Source organism: Girardinichthys multiradiatus, chromosome 20, assembly GCF_021462225.1.
Source record: "Girardinichthys multiradiatus isolate DD_20200921_A chromosome 20, DD_fGirMul_XY1, whole genome shotgun sequence".
In the NCBI taxonomy this organism is placed as follows: domain Eukaryota; kingdom Metazoa; phylum Chordata; class Actinopteri; order Cyprinodontiformes; family Goodeidae; genus Girardinichthys; species Girardinichthys multiradiatus.
The window spans coordinates 31,234,050-31,255,936 of NC_061812.1; the positions used below are offsets into that span (position 1 = coordinate 31,234,050).

Here is a 21,887-nt window from a genome sequence, read left to right on the forward strand (position 1 = left end):
GTGGCACAACAATACGTTTGCACACTTTATTTGCTTACTGTTTCCAGTTTATTGTTGTTTACCGTTACTGTGTTGCCTTAATAGTTTTATTTAATGGTGCAGGAGGTGATTTTTATTTCTGCCAAAGCAACTCAAGAGCACTTTTTTTCTCTTCTATTTTGTTTTATTTTGGGTTTTTTTAATTTTGTTTCTATTTTACATATAGAATTAAAATGCTAGTAATGCATACAACACTTGTAGTAAAGAACTACATGGGTATTTGATATGTATGTTTTGATATATACTTAATTTTATAGAAAATATATACATAAAGAAATTGTTTTTGCATCAACATAGTGAGGTTCTATTTTGCACCTTTTAAATAATAATAATAAACTTAGATGATTTAGCTTTAGTTGTTTATTTCAACCACATATGCCAGGTTTCCAAAAATGTATATATTTAACACAGGTAAAATTGATTGTTCTTCAAAATATGCACAAAACGGATCCTTTCAACGGCTCTTTTGAATGGCTCTTTTAAGTGAACGTGTCCTGAAGATTCGGTTCCCTTCAAAGAGCCGTTAGTCCCATCACTAGTAAGTACTTCTTTACTGTACAGCAACTACTACTAAATTTGCAGGAGAGATTTATTCTGAAGGAACAAAAGCATCCAAGGTTTTGTCAGACATTAGGTCACTTCATGGGAAGTCCAATGAAGGCTTTCCTCCAGCCTGTGAGATGATAGCAGAAAAGACAAAAACGTATACCCAGAAAGTGATTACATAAACCCTTTTCTGTGTGCTTACTGTTGATGTGTCATTTCCTTTTTTTTGAGTCTGGATTAATCTGGACCTATTAGTCTTGTCAAGAGTGTTTATACCAGACTAATTGGAAAAAAACAACCTGTAAGGAATGACTAATAAATGTGAGTGAAGAAGCAGAGAGAAACATGTTAGAATCTGATACCTAAATATGATCATTTCATTAGCTCACAGCTGCATCTCGCACTATAGGATTGCAGTCTAACAAATACACACCCACCCCTAAACGCCTGGTTACCTAGGAGCACATAAAGTTAACGCTTTGTTCATTTCAGTTTCACTAAGCTCCACTTCCTGAGCTGCATTGTTACATCAGCCACCTCAGCCTGAATTTTGTAATCGGATTTCATTGGTTCACTTAAGAAAGAACAAAAAGCTCTGGGAATTTAATGGATACGGAAAAGATGCCAAAACATCAGTTGCACGTTTAAATCAGTGGAAGGATGCAAATGCACATCTGTGTGTTGTCATCCTAACAATGTGAAAGGGGTTGGAGATGTGTTTAGAGCTGGAGTTTCCCACACAGAGCTCCACTGTTTCAAGCATTTCATGGAGACTTTTGCATTGACATAAATTTGCAAACAGATCCATGCTTCATTGACTTGCTTTCTGTCTTGTGGGACACATCCATCCATACTTTGGGGAGGCAAAACTCATTAACCGCAAATCGTGACTCATTTGGGTCACATGAAAGAGCCTGCAGTTTTCCAGAAGGAATTAAGATTAAATCTTTCTGAAACGAAGCCGAGCAGAGCAGAGGGGGGAGAAGAACCACTGTGATCCTCTGAGGAGAAGGAGCCAGGGAACAAACCCAAAAGGCAGGTCTGTCCAGTAGGAAGGAGAGAAAGAGGGAGGGAAGTGAACAGAGGAAGAGAGAGAGAGAAGGAGGGAGGGGTAGCAAAGAAGTGTGAAAGACATAGAGGAGTAAAGACACTAACTTGTGACTTGACAAAAGAGGGCAGGTCCCAAAGACAGGTAAGAAAGTTTGTTTGTTGTGTCCTGTCAAGGAATCTTTCATGAGGAATGATGATCAGTAAAAATGGCAGCAGTGAGGAAGCAGTCACGAATGTTTGTGTGTGCAGTCTAAGGACGCAGGAGGACAGAGCGTAATGTTTGTGGACTAAATCCTGGTACAGAAACAGCTGAGTGGGTTTCTATAGAAACACTCTAACGTATGAAGTGGTGCTCTGTCCTCTAGGGATCAGCTGGGACACTTTAAATCTGCCACACACTCACCATCAGTTTGGCTTTTTATTCATCAGTGATTGAGCAGTGCTGCCATTGCATTAAGATTCAATTTGAAATCAAGATGTTTAGCTTTTTACTTTGCAAAATGTAGTTATCATGACTTTATGTGATTAAGATTGGGCTCTTCAAGGTTTTGGTACACAAGCAGCATTTTACTCCTCTGCTTGAAACCCTCTGGAGGGATTGTAGATAGATGCCACTCCTAGGTGGGTGAGAACCAAAAGCCATTATAAAACAGAAAAGAAAATATTCTGGAAAACTCTTTGGAATGCAAATTTCAGTTCTTTTTTTCCAAGCGAACACATTTTGTGCTTATTATTCGTCTAAATGAGTAAACTACAATGAACAGTCTCTGCAGTGTGGAAAGAATGTACAAAAGTAAGCAGAGATCAATATTGGCTGATGCTCAGAATAAAGATGCAGGCATTAGAGTCTCCTGTCAGATCGAAAACTACAAATATTCAGAGCTGGAGGTAGAACAACAGGGCAGCTACAGAACATCTTTCCTTTTTTTGTATTTTTTTTTTTGCAACTGACTTTATGTAGGTATCTGTTGTTTAGGTCATTTTGTTTCTTAAAAAGTTGTATATAATTTACCATAAGTGACTTGATTCTATAACCAGACATATACACACACTAATAATGTGCGATATGGTCACACATATTGCCAGATAACACAGTCAGATAATTAATTTCAGCTGTGAAAGACCTGTCTCTTTTGCAAAGCTCAAGAGTTTTTACAAAGTACTGGTCTGGACTGTGGATCAAGGGATGACAGTTACTGCTCAGGCAAAACAGAATAGAGGTTTGGAAAAAGCTTATTATTAAGGACTGCTGCAGCAAAAGCTTTTATTAAATACTGTATCAGGTTTAATCCAAGAATTGAAATAGCTTCGTTTAACTCAGTAACCCTAAAACACAGGAGTAAAATCATTCAGATATTTATAATCTTTAGTTTTATAGGCTTATACATCTGGGAAAAGCCATTTTTGCACAGTTAAAGAATATTTTAAGTGAGATTTTAACTGGTACCCTAAACATGAATACATATTGAAGCTCCAAGAGATGTTTTGAATTGACAGGTCAGATCAAAATTATAGCAGTTCTTAAATTTCATTCCCAGATTTAGAATTTTATTCCTGAGGTAACTTTTAATACAGGAATGTTAAAGGGTATATATATATATATATATAGCATCATTTTTACAGGTTTTTAATTGTTTTCAGGCTTGTAGCTAATAATGGAAATATTAATTTTCAAGCCTGAAATCAAGAAACGTTAAAAGTGTGAAAGATAAAAGAAGGCACAAGAAAACACCACTGAAAGTTGGTGAAAAGTAGTGACACTGCACTTTAAACCCCAAACTCAGCCAATAATGTATAACACAAATGGCCAGGCAAAGAAACAAGCTAACGTAGTTGAGTTTATGTGGTGATGTATCAAGTGAGGAGGACTAAGCAGTAGCTTGGAGACCAGACAAATCAGCACCCTACAGGGGGTTGTAAAAGCTCTTTGTAGGACTCCCAACCTGCCTGTAATTCATCGCAGTGATGAGTGACATCTTGCAAAATATCTGTAATTCAAAACCCTAAAATTTATACAGATTGAAATAATGTTGTAATCTCTGTCCCTCGTTCTGACCAGCATTCATGCTCTGATGTGCACAGGCATTCATCAGCACATTCCTCCCAACAACTCTGTCACTAGAATAGCCTACTTTATTTTAGCATGTTGTGCAATGGTAGTGCAAGTCTCACTTTTCACCACTTGATCAGTCTGTGTTTTGCACATAGGGGTTAACTGCTTTACTGTAATGTTGCTTTGTGTTATTTACAAGGACACTGTCTATGACAAACTCCAAAGATCTGTTTCCAGTAATTCTCAGAACAACAACGTGTCGTTTGGCCCTTAAAAGTCACATATGGTGAATGGAAGGGATGTTAAATTACTGATATACAATCAGATTGCAGATGTCAAACACTCCTTCATTTGGCTCAGGTACCAGGAAAAAAACACTCACAGCTGAGGCTAATTATCATGCCTCAACATGCATTATTTACATTTTGAAGAGATGGAGGTTTAGATGTTAGTGATTTAACATGATCTGTAGACATCAATAGACATTCTGTACTCATAGAAAACGTATCTGTAAAAGAGAGTTTTTTGTTACCTGAAAAACATTTATACTTTACTATAGTTTACTTCCTGCTCACTTTATGAGAAATGGGCTATTTTCAACAGATTCATTTAATGTATTCTGGATATAAAGGGGATTTCTTTTGTAGAGCAGCAACCCTTTAGAGTCTTGGGATCTAAATGACATGACAAGCCATCATCCATACATCATCAAAAAAGGTTTACTTATCACAGTGTGCCATTGTGTTTTGAAATATGAGTTCATGATTCCACAGTTAGCTACATCTACGTTTCCAGTTAGTGTTTGGTTAGATTGCTTGTCTGGCTCAAGCTTGATGGACTACAAGAACATATAGTGCTACAAGTCTAAATCGCATGTTCTTTTGTCAGATTTACTTATCAGGATGACACATAACACTGCAATGAGTCAAGTATCTCTGTCAGTCTTTAAGCATTTACCACACTTCTCAACATATAATAGCACAAAAATGAGAGAGAAAGCTGGTTCTGGTTTCAAACTAAAGGGCTGTCAAGCTTTGAGAGGGAAAAAGGAAGGACAACACCAGGGAACACCAGAAACTTCAGATCTGTTTTTTCAGGCAGAGGCTCATTCCTGCCTTGGGATGTTTGTGTGATGTGTAAGCCTTGTTTTGCTTTCCATTAGTTATGTTTTGTGGTTTCTTTTCATTTTTATTTAATTTTGCTCATTTTAATTTAGTTTAATCTGTTATTTTGTTTTATTTCTTGAGTCTAGCTTTTTTTCTGTTTGTCTCAGTTTCTGTTCAGTTTCTCTCTTTATGCCACGTACTGGTTTCACTACTTGTTGCTCATTAACCCTCTCAGTATAATCCTAGTTGCCCTTTGTCACATCCTAGTCTATGTTCAATGGAGGTTTTTGAAAATGAGCAATATAGCTCACCATCCAGGGCACCATTACTTCAGTGGCTGGCAGCTCATTTGCACCTAATTGACTTTTCTGTTGCTCGCTTTAACACCCAGTCAAAGGGACTGGGTGTCAGAAATGCACCTGCTAGCTAATGTTGAAGAAAGTGTCAATGTCGCAGATTCCTGCACACCGAAAATATAATGTGTCAATAGGTTTTTTAGGAAAATGGACTGTATTTTATCATCCGTAATTCAAAATCTGAAATACAAAAAAAATTATTTATACACGTTTGCACTGGGAAAGCCTTAAATTGTGGAAACTTCACACTGGAACTCAGACAGCTTGGATTATATGCCTCTGTACTCTTCTTCCAGATTCTAGGGCCTTTATTTCCAAATGAAATGCCACATTTACTTGAGCAACATTGAACAGCAGTGGCATTTTTTTTCTCCTTTGCACAGGTAAGACAATTCTGCTGTTTTCTCTGGTTCAGGAGTGGCTTAAAACAAGAAATTCAAAATTTTTAGCCCATGTCCTGGATATGTATGTGTGTAGTAGTGAAGTACTAACTCCACTGTCAAGTACTTCTTGTATGGACTTTGCATCTCAATTTACAAAAGGCTGTTGTTATCCCTATTGTGTATGGACCCATTCCTGCTTAACGTTTTCCTTCCAGTCTCCTCTCCATGAAAGTCCTCAGATACAGCACTCTTTAAACAACCAGCTCTACAGGTCCTTCTCAAAATATTAACATATTGTGATAAAGTTCATTATTTTCCATAATGTCATGATGAAAATTTAACATTCATATATTTTAGATTCATTGCACAATAACTGAAATATTTCAGGTCTTTTATTGTCTTAATACGGATGATTTTGGCATACAGCTCATGAAAACCCAAAATTCCTATCTCACAAAATTAGCATATTTCATCCGACCAATAAAAGAAAAGTGGTTTTAATACAAAAAACGTCAACCTTCAAATAATCATGTACAGTTATGCACTCAATACTTGGTCGGGAATCCTTTGGCAGAAATGACTGCTTCAATGCGGCGTGGCATGGAGGCAATCAGCCTGTGGCACTGCTGAGGTCTTATGGAGGCCCAAGATGCTTCGATAGCGGCCTTTAGCTCATCCAGAGTGTTGGGTCTTGAGTCTCTCAATGTTCTCTTCACAATATCCTACAGATTCTCTATGGGGTTCAGGTCAGGAGAGTTGGCAGGCCAATTGAGCACAGTGATACCATGGTCAGTAAACCATTTACCAGTGGTTTTGGCACTGTGAGCAGGTGCCAGGTCGTGCTGAAAAATGAAATCTTCATCTCCATAAAGCTTTTCAGCAGATGGAAGCATGAAGTGCTCCAAAATCTCCTGATAGCTAGCTGCATTGACCCTGCCCTTGATAAAACACAGTGGACCAACACCAGCAGCTGACACGGCACCCCAGACCATCACTGACTGTGGGTACTTGACACTGGACTTCTGGTATTTTGGCATTTCCTTCTCCCCAGTCTTCCTCCAGACTCTGGCACCTTGATTTCCGAATGACATGCAGAATTTGCTTTCATCCGAAAAAAGTACTTTGGACCACTGAGCAACAGTCCAGTGCTGCTTCTCTATAGCCCAGGTCAGGCGCTTCTGCCGCTGTTTCTGGTTCAAAAGTGGCTTGACCTGGGGAATGCGGCACCTGTAGCCCATTTCCTGCACACGCCTGTGCACGGTGGCTCTGGATGTTTCTACTCCAGACTCAGTCCACTGGTTCCGCAGGTCCCCCAAGGTCTGGAATCGGCCCTTCTCCACAATCTTCCTCAGGGTCCGTCACCTCTTCTCGTTGTGCAGCGTTTTCTGCCACACTTTTTCCTTCCCACAGACTTCCCACTGAGGTGCCTTGATACAGCACTCTGGGAACAGCCTATTCGTTCAGAAATTTCTTTCTGTGTCTTACCCTCTTGCTTGAGGGTGTCAATAGTGGCCTTCTGGACAGCAGTCAGGTCGGCAGTCTTACCCATGATTGGGGTTTTGAGTGATGAACCAGGCTGGGAGTTTTAAAGGCCTCAGGAATCTTTTGCAGGTGTTTAGAGTTAACTCGTTGATTCAGATGATTAGCTTCATAGCTCGTTTAGAGACCCTTTTAATGATATGCTAATTTTGTGAGATAGGAATTTTGGGTTTTCATGAGCTGTAAGCCAAAATCATCCGTATTAAGACAATAAAAGACCTGAAATATTTCAGTTAGTGTGCAATGAATCTAAAATATATGAATGTTAAATTTTCATCATGACATTATGGAAAATAATTAACTTTATCACAATATGCTAATATTTTGAGAAGGACCTGTATATCAATCACCCTTTGTGGCTCAGCCTCCTTGTGAAGGGTGTCAGTGACAACTTTACAGTGTTCATCCAGCAGTCCTCCCCATGATTGCGTAGTAGGCCATAGCATAACATTTCTGAATTAAAAATAGTCTTCATTGTTCTTATGTAATGTTCAAACATTTCCAAGAAACTGAATTTTGGGTTTACATTAGCTGTGACCGATAATCGCATTTCAAATCTAGAAATAGATTAACTTTCTGATGATCTTTTAACATATGAATATGCACCTGTATTTAGACTGGTCAAACTGGACTTATCTGAATCATTGTCCATTATTTACTGAGCCAATTTCCCATGACATGAAGTTTGACAAACTGGGCAGCTTTCCAAAGCCAAAGTAATCAAGAACCATTAGTTAAAACATGGAGGTGATTACTTCCAGCAGGGTTTTTCTTATCTGGGATGTTTGCTGGTTGAGAAGACTCGTGCACACCAATTCTTTACACTAAATCCCTTGAATGAACAGATGCTGTAAATGCACAATCCACACAGCTGAGCTGGTTTCTCACACCTGTAAAATATATTTCTAAAAAGCAGTGGTTACAGCATGCAGTAAAAATCCTCCCTCTCTGTTCTCCTGGTGAAAATAAGAAGTGGATGTGTCTAAGAAGAAACTGCAGCAAAGATTCCTTCATGCAAGCAGACGAATTTGGGGCATTTTCTACCACCAACATCACAAGAATCTGTTTTTGTCTGGTTTGAAAATAGCAAGCAGCTTTTGCGGAGTTAAAAAAGATATTTCCATTAATTTATCTGTTTCATTGGGCTCTAGGGCAGTTTCCATTAGATCTTGTCTGCTTTTTCTCTGGGCAATGCTGACTATACAGCCGTCATTCCTTTTATTTCAAAAGGCCCTGATCTATTCTATTATCTACCCTTCACAAGAATTTAAAACAATTCTGCAAAAACACCAAATTCCATCCAGCTGGCTCCACCATAAAGCTATGGCATTCCAGCTTTCATTTATATAGAGAGCTATAGTAAGTCAATTTTTTTAAATAGATTTTACAGTGTACTTTTACCAATCCTAAACAGTTCAGATGGGTTTTTGAACATTCAGTGACACTCAGTCTGTTCTGTCAGAGAACTGAAAGAGAAAAGCCTTTGAGCAGAGAGATTTGATTATGACTGAAGAACAAAGCCAATGGCTGCAGGAAAAACAGAAGTCACATGAAGTGGAGCGAGGAACAGGATGATTTTAGTTAAGATTCTGAATCTGGCCGGGACCAAAGGAATCCAAGCAGAGAGAAGAAAATCCCCTTACCAACAAGTTATGATGAGCTTCAAAGCTGATAAAAAAAACACTGACAGTCAGGTATGACAACCATCTTCTCTTTCCGCAGGAGCAGATTGAAAAGTTTTAACTTACACAAAAAAAAACTGGCAGGAAAATAAATAGTGAGAGAAAAAATGTATAGATAGCTAAGATTATAATTGTTTGGTTACAGTTAATGTAAAACTGTTATAAACACCTCCAATGAAAGCAATATTTGGGCAGCCTGAGATACATGTGTTACTGTCCCACATGTAAATATGAAATGCATGAAACAGAAAGCAGAAGCAGCCAAAAAAGAGCACTGCATGTAATACTTGACAAATCTTCACTTATACTATGTATATGAATGTTCCTCTGGCAAAACGCTGAGTATTTTGCAAACAAGTAACACTCAAAACAATAAGCCCAGGATTATTTGGGGACCAAAATCTGCAACAAGAAAAGTAGGCAGTGATATCATTTACTGCAACAGCTGGCTTGAATAAAGATCATGCAGGGAGGATTCAGTCATTTGTTTACTAAAACACTCAAAGTAAATTAGCAAATGATCCAAAAAGAAAGTAAAGACAGGTGGTGCCAAACTGCAGGACCAAGGAATAGAAAAAAATGTTTAACGATCATGCTAATTAGGAGATAACACAATTAAAGGACAAGTAGAAAACATATCCCTTCTAATTAACATAGACATATTATTATGTACAGCATACATAAGGCTGTTTTGTACCTTTAGTGAGTCTGACTATTGTGCAACTACTCGGGGTCCCTGATTCACTGAAGGATTTTATGACTTTTGCACATACAATGAAGTCTGTCTAGCTCAGAGCTGTCCTCAGGCCCTTTTGTAAAGGAAGATATGCACCTCAAAATGTGCTAAAAAGAGCAAATAGTTTCTCTCTCTGCTGGCACAGCTTGCCCAAAATTAAATGAGAAATCATTCATGCATTCAAGGGCAACATCAGATAAATGTTTAGTTGTATGAATTAAAAAACCCAAGAGGTGGTTTTGAGTGCAGCCGAGGAGAATAAACTGACCTGCTGCATAATGGACATGCAAAGACAAAAGTTATAGCTAATTCATTGTTCCGGAATCAACATCAACCACATGGTTCAGTTAAAGTTTAATACACTGGCTTTGTGAACGTACCTTACAGAATAATATCTGAGGTAAGCATTTTAAATCTGTCAGTAGAAAATAATAGAGCCACAGCACAGCAGACCTGGAGTCCTAAACCAGCCGAGTTGGATTTTTTTCACCACGCTGTAATCTTTAAGGTCCAGACAGGAGGTCATCTTCTAATATTCCTATGAGATGAATGAATCATTTTACTGCACTGACTGTATTGTCTGTTATATGATTCTGTGGTGACAACTGGGGTAACCAGATGTTAATCTTAAATTATACCGTTTTTTGTTTTTTTGGTTAAAATAAGAAAAGGAAAAGAAATCATCCTTCCAGTGAAGAGTGTAAATAATTTCTGTGACCTTCAAATACATTTTTAAAAGTACGCTAAATTCAGTCCTAACTGTTTTACATTTAGACTGGATAGAGAACCTTTTCACTCAATTTGAATAATAAACTGAACTTGACTGCATTAGGATATAAGGATATAAGTTTAGGATCAAATTGGTATGTATGTAATTGTTTTTGATTCTATCGTTATAATTGGATTGACTTTTTCTGTAAAGTGCATTGAGACAATATTTGTTGTGAACTGACACTATAAAATAAAATTTACTTCTTAAAAAAAAACTAATTCTTAAGGAATGCTTCAACAATTTTAGAAACAATTTATTGACATGCAGAGGTTATAGAACCAGAATAATTTCACTCCGTAAAGAAGACCTGCCCTCATCTACACAAGTCATATTTGTGTAGATTGTGATCATATAATCTAATAGATTTTAACTTCAGTCAGTACTGACTAACCTAAAGAAACAAATCATTTCACTATTGTTTACAGTCTGTTTCTTTATAAAGTAAATATTTTATTAGAGAGGCCATCCATTTAAACTATTCCTCTATTTCATCTGTATTTTTGGTGGAAGCACAATATTTTTCTGACAGTTCTGTCCTTGCTGTGTTTATACCAGTAGCTCATATTTACACCGCACAGGTCTGATGCAAAAGAACCACAAAGGTGTTTGCGACTGCATTCAGTGGTGCTATTTGGTTTGTGATAAAAACTCTTTGTTCACTAATGTTCTCTAACAAACCTCTGAGACCTTCACAAAACAGCTAGATTTATATACAATGATTAAAATACACAGAGGTGGGCTATATTTGTTAACTAGGTTACTTGACAATTAGCTGCAGTGGACTTTATATAAGGTTATTAGGATAAACACGGATGAATATAGATGCACAGCAGCCTTTTCTGATTTGAACCAAATGGAAAATAAAAAAAAGTAATTGCCTCCCTCAAAATTCAAACGCTTTTGCAGATTTTAATCATCCAAGTCCAGACATCGACAAGACCACCTCAAAACCTTTATTTTGTTTTTTGTTATTATCATTGTTCTGCTGTTTAGCCCAACAGGGCTTGAGCTTAAGGTCACAATGCAATGGCTGGACATTCTCCCGGCAGCTTTTCTGCTAGGAAGTAGATTTCATGGTTCCATCCTGTACGGTAAATCGTTCAGGACCTGAAGAACCCGTGCAAACCCAGAACATCACACTACCCCCACCATGTTTGACTCTCGTTAAGATGTTTTCTTTCTTTTACTGAAATGCTGTTTTATACCAGATGTAACAGGACACACACCTTTCAAAAAATATATATTCCCCAAATTCTTGAGGATTATCAAGAGGCTTTTTGTCAAATGTGAAATGGACTTTCATGTTCTTTTTGCTCAGCTGTGGTTTTGGCCTTTGAACTCTCCCATGAATGCCCTTTTTGTCCAGTCTCTGTCTTAATGTTGAATCGTGAACACTGATCTTAACTGAGGCAGAGTAGACCTGAAGTGCTTTAGGTGTTTTTCTGGGTTCTTTTGTTACCTCCTGGATGGGTCGTTGATGCGCTGTTGGAGTAATTTTGGTAGGTCCATAAATGAGAAGCTTCTCCACTGTTCCATGTTTTCTCCATTTGTGGATAATGACTCACCGTGGTTAGCTGGACTTCCAGAGCCAGAAATTGCTTTGTAACACTTCTCAACACTGGTAGTTGGTGTCTTTGCATCTCGCCTGTACTTGACTTCCGAAGGATGATACGTTTAATTTTTGACATCTTTTATCCTTCTTCAAGTTGTCAGACAGGTTAAATTCAAGTGATTTCTTGATTCTACAGATCTGATAGTAATAACTTTAATATTATTTTAAAAATATGTCGAAAGGTACAAAGGGTATGCATACTTTTGCAAGGTGTTGTATTTTTTACTGCGTAGTCACCATAATTCAGAGAATTAAATGTAATTGAAGTTAAGGTGTTTTTTATTCTGTGTGCTTGATGCAATGTTATATGCATTTTGCTTTGAAAAACCAGAAGTTCTCTTTAATGCTCTTTTGTAGGACGATGAAGGTTGGTGTGGGACTTTTCCCTTCTTTGCTCCTGTTCCTTTTGATGGGAGAACTTTTCGCCCAGAGACCACGGCCAAAGAAGCCTACCAGACGTCCAGCTACCACAAGGAAGCCTTTTGTCCCCAAGCGTGTGGTACCAGTCGGGCCGGAACCCCAGGAGCCCACAGATTTCCCCCCACCCATCCTTGGCCCGCCGTCCATCTATCCTGACTGCCCCCGAGAGTGTTTATGCCATCCAAGCTACCCAAATTCTCTCAACTGTGAGAACCGGAACCTCCGTGTGGTCCCAGTCATCCCATTCAGAACTCATTACTTGTACCTACAGAACAACTACATCTCCAAACTCACTGCAGAGGCATTCAATAATGCTACAGATGTCCGCTGGATCAATCTGGCAAACAACGTCATTCACAGAATAGACAAACAGGTCAGACAGAAATTTTGGTCAATTAAAGCCTAACTAAAATATGGCAAAATTGTTTTTAGAGGTAAACTGGTGCCCATGTCTTGTGCAGGTTTTTGAGAAGATCCCAGGTCTGCTATATTTCTATGCCCAGAGAAACCAGCTGAATGAAGTCCCATTAGGCCTTCCAACAAGTCTGGAACAGCTTCGTCTGGACAGGAATCGCATTTCAAAGATTCCTGCTGGTGCCTTCACCAAACTAGAGAACCTCACTCTGCTGGACCTGCACTACAACCAGGTAAACCACATTTAACACTCTATCCAGGCAACTGCTTTTGTCATTATTGGAGTAGATTATCAGTGTGTGGTGTCTTCTCTGTCAGCTGAGCGACAGTGACCTTGGTAAGAACACACTTAAGGACCTGAAGAACCTCATGCAGCTTAACCTGGCTCACAACACTTTGAAGAAGATGCCTATTGGTGTGCCAAACAGCCTCATTCAGCTGTTCTTGGACAAGAACCGCATAGATGACATACCAAAGCAAGTACACACCATGTATTGGTTAATGAAGATGTATGGACACACACACTGCAAGCATTATGACAATGTAATAGGTATGGCATACATAAGGACTGAAATTCTGTCTAAGAAATTTTTAAGATTTAAAACATTTGTGCAGCTCTAGATATTTATATTTGGAAAAAACGTTTGTGCAGTTTATCAACATCTGATTACAGACATAAACCAGAAATCTGTAGTTAAAAGTATTCTACTGTTCATTTTGACACAATCTTCACACCTCAAACAGTTTAGGCAGCAACTTAACAGACTGGCAGAAGAGCAAATGTTTTGTTGCATATGGAGTCCACAGGAAATAAGGATTTCAATACGAGTTCAGGTGCTTAGCCAACTTTCTCAGCTATATGACCGTGTTATGTTTGCATTTAGTTAAATAATCAGACTACAGAAACGTTTAGAAGAAGCCACAGAAAATAAGTGTAATCATCACCAAGCCATTACATCAAAAAGCTAAATTACAGCCAGTTTACAGTGTGCCAGTGCACTCAGGGATGAAGACCTTAATTTTTGAAGACTTGCTCTGTGGTCTGATGAAACCAATATTGAAGTGTTTATAATGACCATTCTTACATTTGGAGGAAAAAGGAGGAACATTGTAGGCCCAAGAACATCATCCCAACTGTAAAGTATGGGGATGGCAGCATCACACTTTCATGATTAGGTTTTGAGTTTATTTGGTGATCTGTTTCCTCTGTGTTTTATGTTCTTCACTTGCTGTTATTTTAGTTGTTCATTGTAGTTTGTTTTCATTATTGTGCCTGGATATTCTGTTATTTCCCTGGACTCCGTGCTCACCTGTGTTAATTAGCCCTCCTCCTTCAGTTGTCCCATATCCCCCCCCCCTCGCCAGCTGCTCCAGATTTCTCCTGATTAGCTCCCCTTGTTAGCTGGTCCATTCTCCACCCTACCTCTGTGTTTATACCCTCAGGTTTTCATTTTTCACCACTGGTTTCTACTGGCTACTTCCTGCTCCATGTCCTTTACCTGGACTTCCTTGTTTATTAACCGCTCCTTGCCTGTACACCTGTCTGCATTCCATGTCCTGCCATTTGTAAGCCTACTAGTTTGATTCATAAAAGACTGTTCGACTCACCATGCTGCTCCCACACTCCTGTTTACACGTTGGTGTTTCAAAACCCAAGCATAATGACACCTTCTGAGTGGATGTTTTGCAAGAGGGTGACTGGTGTACTTCACAAAATAGATTGCATCATGAGGAAAGAAAAATTTGTGGAAATATTGAAGTTAAATATCAAGGCATCAGCTAGGAATTTAAAGTATGGGCATAAATGATTCTTACAAATAGACAATGACCCAAACATGCTGCCACATTAGTTACAAAGTGTCTTAAGGATGACAAAGTCAACGTTTTGGAGTAGCCATCCCAAAGGCCTGATCTCAGTCCTGTAGCAAATGTGTGGGCAGAGCTGAAAATGTGTGAGCAAGGCAGCTTTCAAACTCGACTCAGTTCTGTCAGGAGGAATGGACAAAAAATCCAGCAAACTATTGTGAACCTTGTTGAAGGATACCCAAAATGTGTGATATAAGTTCAGTCAGTCAGTCAGTCAGTCATTTTCATCATTTATTATTCTGGCATTTAACAAATAGAAATTATTTTAATAATCCTAACTAACATGGAACCGATAAAGTTTATTCTAAATTAATGTCGACAGTGAGGAAGAAAAGTTATATGTCATTTCAAACATTGTATGTAAATATCGGGTTTGTGTATAACGTTTTGCAATTTTGTTACAGAACTATTTTTTGTGAAAAATTATTAGGAATATTTCAGAAGACATGTCAATTTCAGCACCTACTTTTACCTTTCTGCATCTCACATCCAAAGATGCCAGGATTCATGGTCCTAAACAAAATTATTAATCATAAAATAAGATGACTGTTTGAAGAACCCCATTTGCCTGAAGTGAAATATTATGAATAACCATTTCTAGACCAAACATGTCCAGTTACATTTATTTATGAATTTAATATTTAAATAAAATTAAAAATAACAAGACCATATGGCTAATAAAGTTTGCAAACCAGTTAAACTGACAGCTGAACCCTGATTTCAGGGGGAATCTAAATGCAACAAAACTCCCTCTCTTCTGATTGGTCAGTTTGTTGCTCACTGTACAAATCAGTTTGAAGAGTAAATACTGTAACAAAAGTTGCACTTGTAATTTAAGAGTCACTGTTTTTTATTTGGATTTAAATGCTCTCAAACTGCAAAAAACTAAATCACCAATAACGTATATTTTTGACTGTTGTACAAACCTTAATACCTGCTGCACCTTCCTTCACAGCACCACAAAGCTGGATTTACAAATACAATAATGTTTCTGACCCAAATTTGTGCTTGTATGAAGCTAATTTGTTAAGAAATGCTACCTTGGCTTGTTTCCTCAATACTTGTGCTGTTCAGAGACTACTTCAAAGACTTCACCCACCTGGCTTTTGTGAGGCTGAACTACAACCAGCTGAGTGATAAAGGAGTTCCCAAGGCTGTGTTCAACATGACCAGCCTGCTGGAGCTGCAGCTGGCTCACAACCAGCTAACAGTGGTTCCTCTCTTCAATAATCACCTGGAGCACTTGCATCTCAACCACAACAACATTGAGAGTAAGTGACTCGATTTAACTCATTGGTGGCAATATAATAACACTCTTCCTAATGCGGTGTTACAGCTTTAAAACTAAACCCAAAAAACAAATGGTGGCACACTAAAAATAGCATATGCGTGTGGATTATATTTAATGTACATGCCTGAGGTCAGCTAACAATCTGCCTGGACAACACAACCCTCCACCATGTATTAAATGTTCTAGTCCTTGAAAGTGTGAATGAAGATAATAAAATAAGTTTTTATTTAGCGTCTGCAACTACTTGTTTTACTAACAGGCATCAATGGCACTGAGATCTGCCCATTTAGCATGACGGCCGACCTGAGTGATGACAGGCTGGTGCCACGACTAAGGTAGATATGTAACACATCTAGGAATCCGTTTACATGTACTGGTGCTGTAACATGCTGGAAACAGGAACTAACAATCAGGTCCCTTGCTGATGCATTTTGTTCTGCTTCCTCAGGTACCTGCGTCTGGATGGGAATCATTTGCATCCCCCCATCCCTATGGATGTCATCATGTGTTTCAGACACCTTCACTCTGTTGTCATTTAGGAGAGGGTTTGCTATCTCACACAAACCTGCCAACATATTACAACCAAATGAATGACAGCAGTGCACAATGGGGTATTGGAGATAAAGCATGCTCAGTGAAGCAAAACCTTTCCAACTTGAACAAGCTGCGGAGCTGCATTACTGCAAGAGGAACTCTGCTCAGCTGCAAAGCTTTTTGAGTTTACTTTTTAAATGACAGAAAGCGTCATTGCTGCCAAAATCCAAGCAATGGACTGCAAACTGGCAAAAAGAGATTATAGGAACATTTAGCTTATGGTTTGCATGGGAGGTTTAGTATATCTTTAATAAAAACAGAAAAGAAATGAATGAGCAAAATCTTTATTGTAGACACACAGGTGAATTTAAAAAAAGTTAGCTATTCATTTTTTTTATTTCAGTGAAAGAAGTGAAGCTCATGCTAAACAAATCCATCACACACAGTGAAATGTTTCAATCATTTATTTCTGTTAAGGTTGATGGCTATGAAAATTAGAACCATACATAAAGCAAATTAAAAATGTCAATGCATTAAAGTACTCAATGCAAAAAATCTATGTACAAATCATAAAGTATGTCCATAAGCCCCCAATTCCTGGTTGGAATTACATCAGAAGTACAGCGTGGCATGGAAGAGATAACCCTGCAGCCCTGCTGAGGTGTTAAGAACTTTCAGGTTGCTTTAGTTGCTCCCTAGGCAAACTGGACCTCAAACATCTTGGACTCTTTGCCCCTCCACTCTTCCTCCAGACATGATTTCCTTATCAAATGCCAAATGTTTTGATCTGAAAAGAGAACTGTGGAAAACACTGAGCATCAGTCCAATGTTTTGTCTGGTTCCAGAGTATCTTAACGCAAGGAATGAGAAAGATGTAGCCAATGTTCTGGATATGTGCGTGTGTGGATGAATCTGAACTTGAGTTTCACTTTTTTAACTGAATTACTAAAATAAATCAACTAGTTGATGATATTCAAATTTATTGAGATGCCCCTGCATTACAGACACCGAGGGCAATTTTGTTTAGGGACTAACAATTGTGGTGCATAGACCTAAAAAGTGCCTAGAGTTTCCATGGGGCTTTGTGTAAAAATGTTTTTGTGTTTTTCCTATTAATAAACTGTTATTCTTCTGTATAAAGGCGCTTTGTACAAATACTGAAAAAATAAAAGGTCTTTGCTCATATGTAGTTGATCTTAAATTGAAATTTATTTGCTTTTTTTAGAGTTCTGTGATTTCTTTTCATGTCAAAACACTACTCTGATGCCTTATGTTCGCCTTTCCGTTGTCTGGGATGACAGTATCCTGATGGTAATAAGGTTTTTGTGCCCATCTTCAAACTCCAAAACATGCTCTTTGGAGTTATGTTTCTGGTAATGTTGAGGTGTTTGTGTTCTTAGTGAGGCCAACTGTTCTTAACAGATTATGTAAATGTATTGTCATCATGCAGGAATTAAGTCAGTTAGACCAGGAAAAACTTTTAATTGTTTCTAAAAACAGAAACATTAGCATGGGTTGCTATCTTACCAGAATGGAGCACACCGGCTGCAGTTTCTGGAAGTTACTCTCCTCATGTCGAGCTGCAGGAAGAAACCTGCGATGGGAAGGATGTGATCATAACCAGAAAACCATCACATACAACCAGGTATAATTTTAATCCTGTACGGATGCTGTGTGTCGTAAAACAAACAGAAAACACCAGAACATCAGAACAGAGGCTTGAAATAAAAAACTAAATTTTAAATATAAAATTTTAAATCTACTCTTCTTATTGTTCATAGCAGTTTTTTCACTCAAGGTGTCTTGTCCCAGGAAACATTGATAGACAGCAAAGGAAAGCTTAAATTAACCTCAACTGACTAGTCTCCCCACTGATCAAAGCTCTAGTGTTGTCCTTATAGGACTTCACAAAGCTGGAGCACACAGAGGGGGATAATCCTGAGTCCTCTCCTAAACATTTAACATTTTTGCAGAATTTCCAAGATTTTTAACTGAAATCTGCAGGTATTTTAAAGAGCTCATGATGCCAGGCACTCTAGCAAGGTTCAACTTTTAGAAAAGAAACAGTCACACATCATCATGCCCCATCCACTATAACTTACAGTGGATATGATGTGCTTTTTCCACAATTTATCCTTTTGGGTCATGCTAGGGGTTTGTTACAGAAAAGCCCAATCTTAGTCTCTTTTAAGCAAGATACTGTTTGTTCAGTAATGTCCTCTAACAAACCTCTAAGGACTTCATAGAACGGCTGGATTTACATTGAGATTAAGTGGACTGTTTTCACTAATGATGTGCCTAAAAGGGGATGCATATATAAGCATGCCACACTTTTCAGATTTTGTTTGTAAAGGAATTTTAAACCAAATAGCATTTTTCTTCTACTTTCAAACATTTCCGGCAGATCAGAAAATACAGATTTAAGCTTTAGACATGAAAATCTTTCTGGCGAACACATTGAGAGCTCTTTCATATAGGAGAAAAGCCATGCTCATGGAGTTTTGTGGTGACCCCACTGGTTATGCATATGCACACACTTCTGCCTCGAAAGAACCTTGAGAATTATGCACCTATACTCCTATAGGAACAGACAGAATGACTCAACTTAATTGCAAGAGTGCTGGTAATTCCATTTTCCATTGCACTTCCCTGCAAACATTTTTCTTTAACCATGAATGGATTCTCAGTTGTCAGAGGCAAGCAGGTTTAGCAAGTGTTTCTGAAAAATAACTTGCTTAACCTGTGTTGAGGTAAAGGATTAAGAAAAAAAGAAGTCCTGACAGATGGATTATTGGTGTTCAACAGCAGAATGAATGATCAATCAAATTAAAACTCTCTAAGAAACAATAAACTAAATTACTTTAGGACCAAACAGTTATTTACGTCTAAAACCACAAACACACAGAAGTTTACATATTATAAGCCAGAAAAGGAAAGATGACACTTTAATCTGATGAATGACTCATGAATGCATGTCAGTGAGAGTGACTCTCCACAGTGACTGGGCTTTACGTCAGAAGGAGGAAAATGTCAATTATGCTTTTCATTTTCTTTTACAATAGCATGAATGAGGAGTTCCTTTAATTGCATCACACTTCCTTCTCCAGTAAACAAAGGTGTGTACGCCTTCGGCTTTCTTCGTTTGTATGGGTCGGTATGATGGCAAAAACCCCCCTCGGTCTACTATAAGAGGAGAGAGAATGGAGACTCAGAGACACTTCCTCTCTAGGACTCATCCTCTCAGGAAACAAACAGGTGAGTCTGAGCACAGGAGATGCTGCTGCTGCTCTGGGTCATGGTGACGGGTGCTGAGGTTCACACTAACTGTTTCCATGTAGTTTTCTAATGTAGTTAGGGGATTCTATATGTTTATAATTAAGTGGTGCAGTAATTGCATACATCCGGTGACGCTTCTCCTTTAGTCTTTACACACCAATGGCTGCAACCTTTTACCAGGAGGTTGTGTCAGCAAACGGTTGCCAACTATCACTGAGTGTTTTGACCCTTACCCATAACGACCTCCTGTTAACGAATCAAAATCTTTCTGTCAGCTTCATCTCCAGGTAACCACAATGATGAAGATTCTGCTCAGTCCTTCCATCTGCACCCTGCTCCTCCTCCTCGGCTTTCTCAATAGGCCCGTGGAGAGCCGGACCCTGCATGTGGATGGCTGCTCTGCCAGCGTTCACCTGCACGAATTACGCAAATACTTCTCTGACATAAGATCCGATGCGGTGAGTTTAATACACACAGACACCCACACGCTCTTACATCAGTGCAGCTGCTCATCCAGAGTAACATACAGACACATGAAAACATTCCCTCCTTCAGATGGAAAAGACTGCCTGAGAGAAATTTTAATTCACAATTTTCTGATTTTACATAACAGATATCAGCAGATGGAGAGATTGGAGTGAAACTTCTGGATGCATCACTGATGGAAAATGTTCAGGTGAGCTCTTGAGGCATTTTCACACAATGGCTTTTCCATCTTGCATCTTCATTTGTTTGCTCTAATCTAAATAATTCTCAGTGCAGTTTTCTCCAAGCAGATAATGATGAATGTTTTTATAACTGACACCTGTATCCATCAGGAGGGTCAGGCATGCTGTTTTATGCGTCTCCTGCTGCGCCTCTACGTTGAAAGAGTGTTCAGCAACTACGAGTCCTCCAAGCCGCATCAGCAGCGCTGCTCCAGCTCCCTGGCAAACGCGTTTGTCCGCATCAGAAGGGAAATGCATAAATGTGTAAGCTAGCAATGTTTCAGATGTGATATTATAAGAAGCCGCTTTAGTTCATATTAATAATTTTTTTTTTTTGCTCTGCTTTTTGCAGCATTGCAACTGTGGAGAAGAAACCCAGAGATCAATTGACTCAGTGATCACCAAGTTTGACATGGTACAGTTCACTAAATTTACTCTCAACATGCAAACATCTTATCACAGCTCTCATACCCACAGCAAACTGCAGAGGGTTTCTGTCTTAGTTGATGAAGAAATAGCTTTTTAAAGATGTTATCTTTCAGAAATTATTGAGCATTTATTCGTGTTACAAACAAACTTGACATTTTTCATCATAACTCTTTGATTAGAATGTAAAACAACAGATTATCAATAGTTAAATTTAAAAAAATCTCTTTTCTTAAACCACTCTAATTGTAGTTAGTCCACAGTTGCTGAACTGACATTGCATTTCTACTCATATCTGAACCGCTTTGCTCTCTTCCTTCCATCTGTTTCTCCTTGATGTTGAGCAGCTACAGATCCAGCAGGCAGTGCAGAAGGCCGTGGGAGAACTGGACACAGTGTTGGACTGGCTAGAAAAACTGGGAACTGTTAAGTCATGAACATGAAGCTGACCCAAACGAGAGTGACTTGTACCTTTCAGCCATTTTGCATTTCTCTGTTTGTACTTGAATTAACTTAAAACTGTAAATATTTGTATTCTCTTGCCCGGACTGTTTTTGGTTAAATGTTTAAAACTGACTTTTAGAAGAATATATATATTTCAGAAATATAAAGTTGAAATAAATGTGTTTTTGTGAACTTGTAAAATATGTTTTTATTAGAACAAGGATTTAATCTAAAATAAAAGTATGTGGCTACGTTTTAATTTTCTCAGAATTGGTTGTTATTAGGGCTGCACGGTGGCGCAGTTGGTAGCACCGTTGCCTTGGGTTCAACTCCGGTCTGGGGGTCTTTCTGGATGGAGTTTGCATGCGTGGTTCTCACTGGGTACTCTGTCTTCCTCCCACAGTCCAAAGACATGCCTGTTAGGCTAATTGGTCTCTCTAAATTGCCCCCCGCCTCTCGCCCAAAGACTGCTGGAGATAGGCACCAGCTTCCCTGCGACCCACTATGGAAGAAGCGGTAGAAAATGACTCTGACTGACTGGTTGTTATTTACTGCCATCTAGTGGTGCTTAAGAAACATGCAATAAAGTAGTACAGAGAGTAAAGATATTCACATTAATGAGCAACTCTCGCCAC

The 21,887-nt window shown here is 38.6% G+C and overlaps 2 protein-coding genes across 3 annotated transcripts; both read left to right on the forward strand.

The window, feature by feature from the left end:
* The first annotated feature begins 1,621 nt into the window (after positions 1 to 1,621).
* On the forward strand, positions 1,622 to 17,584 carry LOC124856102 (proline/arginine-rich end leucine-rich repeat protein). Of its 2 annotated transcripts, none has more exons than XM_047346305.1 (7): positions 1,622 to 1,777; positions 12,232 to 12,667; positions 12,756 to 12,941; positions 13,027 to 13,184; positions 15,649 to 15,845; positions 16,125 to 16,200; positions 16,314 to 17,584. In XM_047346305.1, exons 2-7 carry the CDS (start codon positions 12,236 to 12,238, stop codon positions 16,402 to 16,404), a joined length of 1,140 nt encoding a protein of 379 aa, XP_047202261.1. In that variant the 5' UTR covers positions 1,622 to 1,777; positions 12,232 to 12,235; the 3' UTR covers positions 16,405 to 17,584. The 2 variants fall into 2 exon arrangements, with proteins under 2 accessions (XP_047202261.1, XP_047202260.1); XM_047346304.1 differs by lacking the exon at positions 1,622 to 1,777 and adding an exon at positions 5,444 to 5,533.
* A 137-nt stretch (positions 17,585 to 17,721) lies between these two features.
* Positions 17,722 to 21,511, forward strand: il19l (interleukin 19 like). The gene is made up of 7 exons (XM_047346306.1): positions 17,722 to 18,044; positions 19,507 to 19,654; positions 19,951 to 20,133; positions 20,289 to 20,351; positions 20,494 to 20,646; positions 20,735 to 20,797; positions 21,156 to 21,511. The coding sequence occupies exons 3-7, from the start codon at positions 19,972 to 19,974 to the stop codon at positions 21,243 to 21,245; spliced, it is 531 nt and encodes a 176-aa protein (XP_047202262.1). The 5' UTR covers positions 17,722 to 18,044; positions 19,507 to 19,654; positions 19,951 to 19,971; the 3' UTR covers positions 21,246 to 21,511.
* Positions 21,512 to 21,887: the final 376 nt, after the last annotated feature.

Coding starts and splice junctions, on each gene's coding strand:
- LOC124856102 (XM_047346304.1), top strand. CDS start 5,469: ATGAAATGCCACATTTACTTGAGCAACATTGAACAGCAGTGGCATTTT. Junction 5,534..12,231: donor TTTTTTTCTCCTTTGCACAG/GTAAGACAATTC, acceptor GCTCTTTTGTAG/GACGATGAAGGTTGGTGTGG. Junction 12,942..13,026: donor TGGACCTGCACTACAACCAG/GTAAACCACATT, acceptor CTTCTCTGTCAG/CTGAGCGACAGTGACCTTGG.
- il19l (XM_047346306.1), top strand. CDS start 19,972: ATGATGAAGATTCTGCTCAGTCCTTCCATCTGCACCCTGCTCCTCCTC. Junction 20,134..20,288: donor CTGACATAAGATCCGATGCG/GTGAGTTTAATA, acceptor TTTACATAACAG/ATATCAGCAGATGGAGAGAT. Junction 20,647..20,734: donor GAAGGGAAATGCATAAATGT/GTAAGCTAGCAA, acceptor TGCTTTTTGCAG/CATTGCAACTGTGGAGAAGA.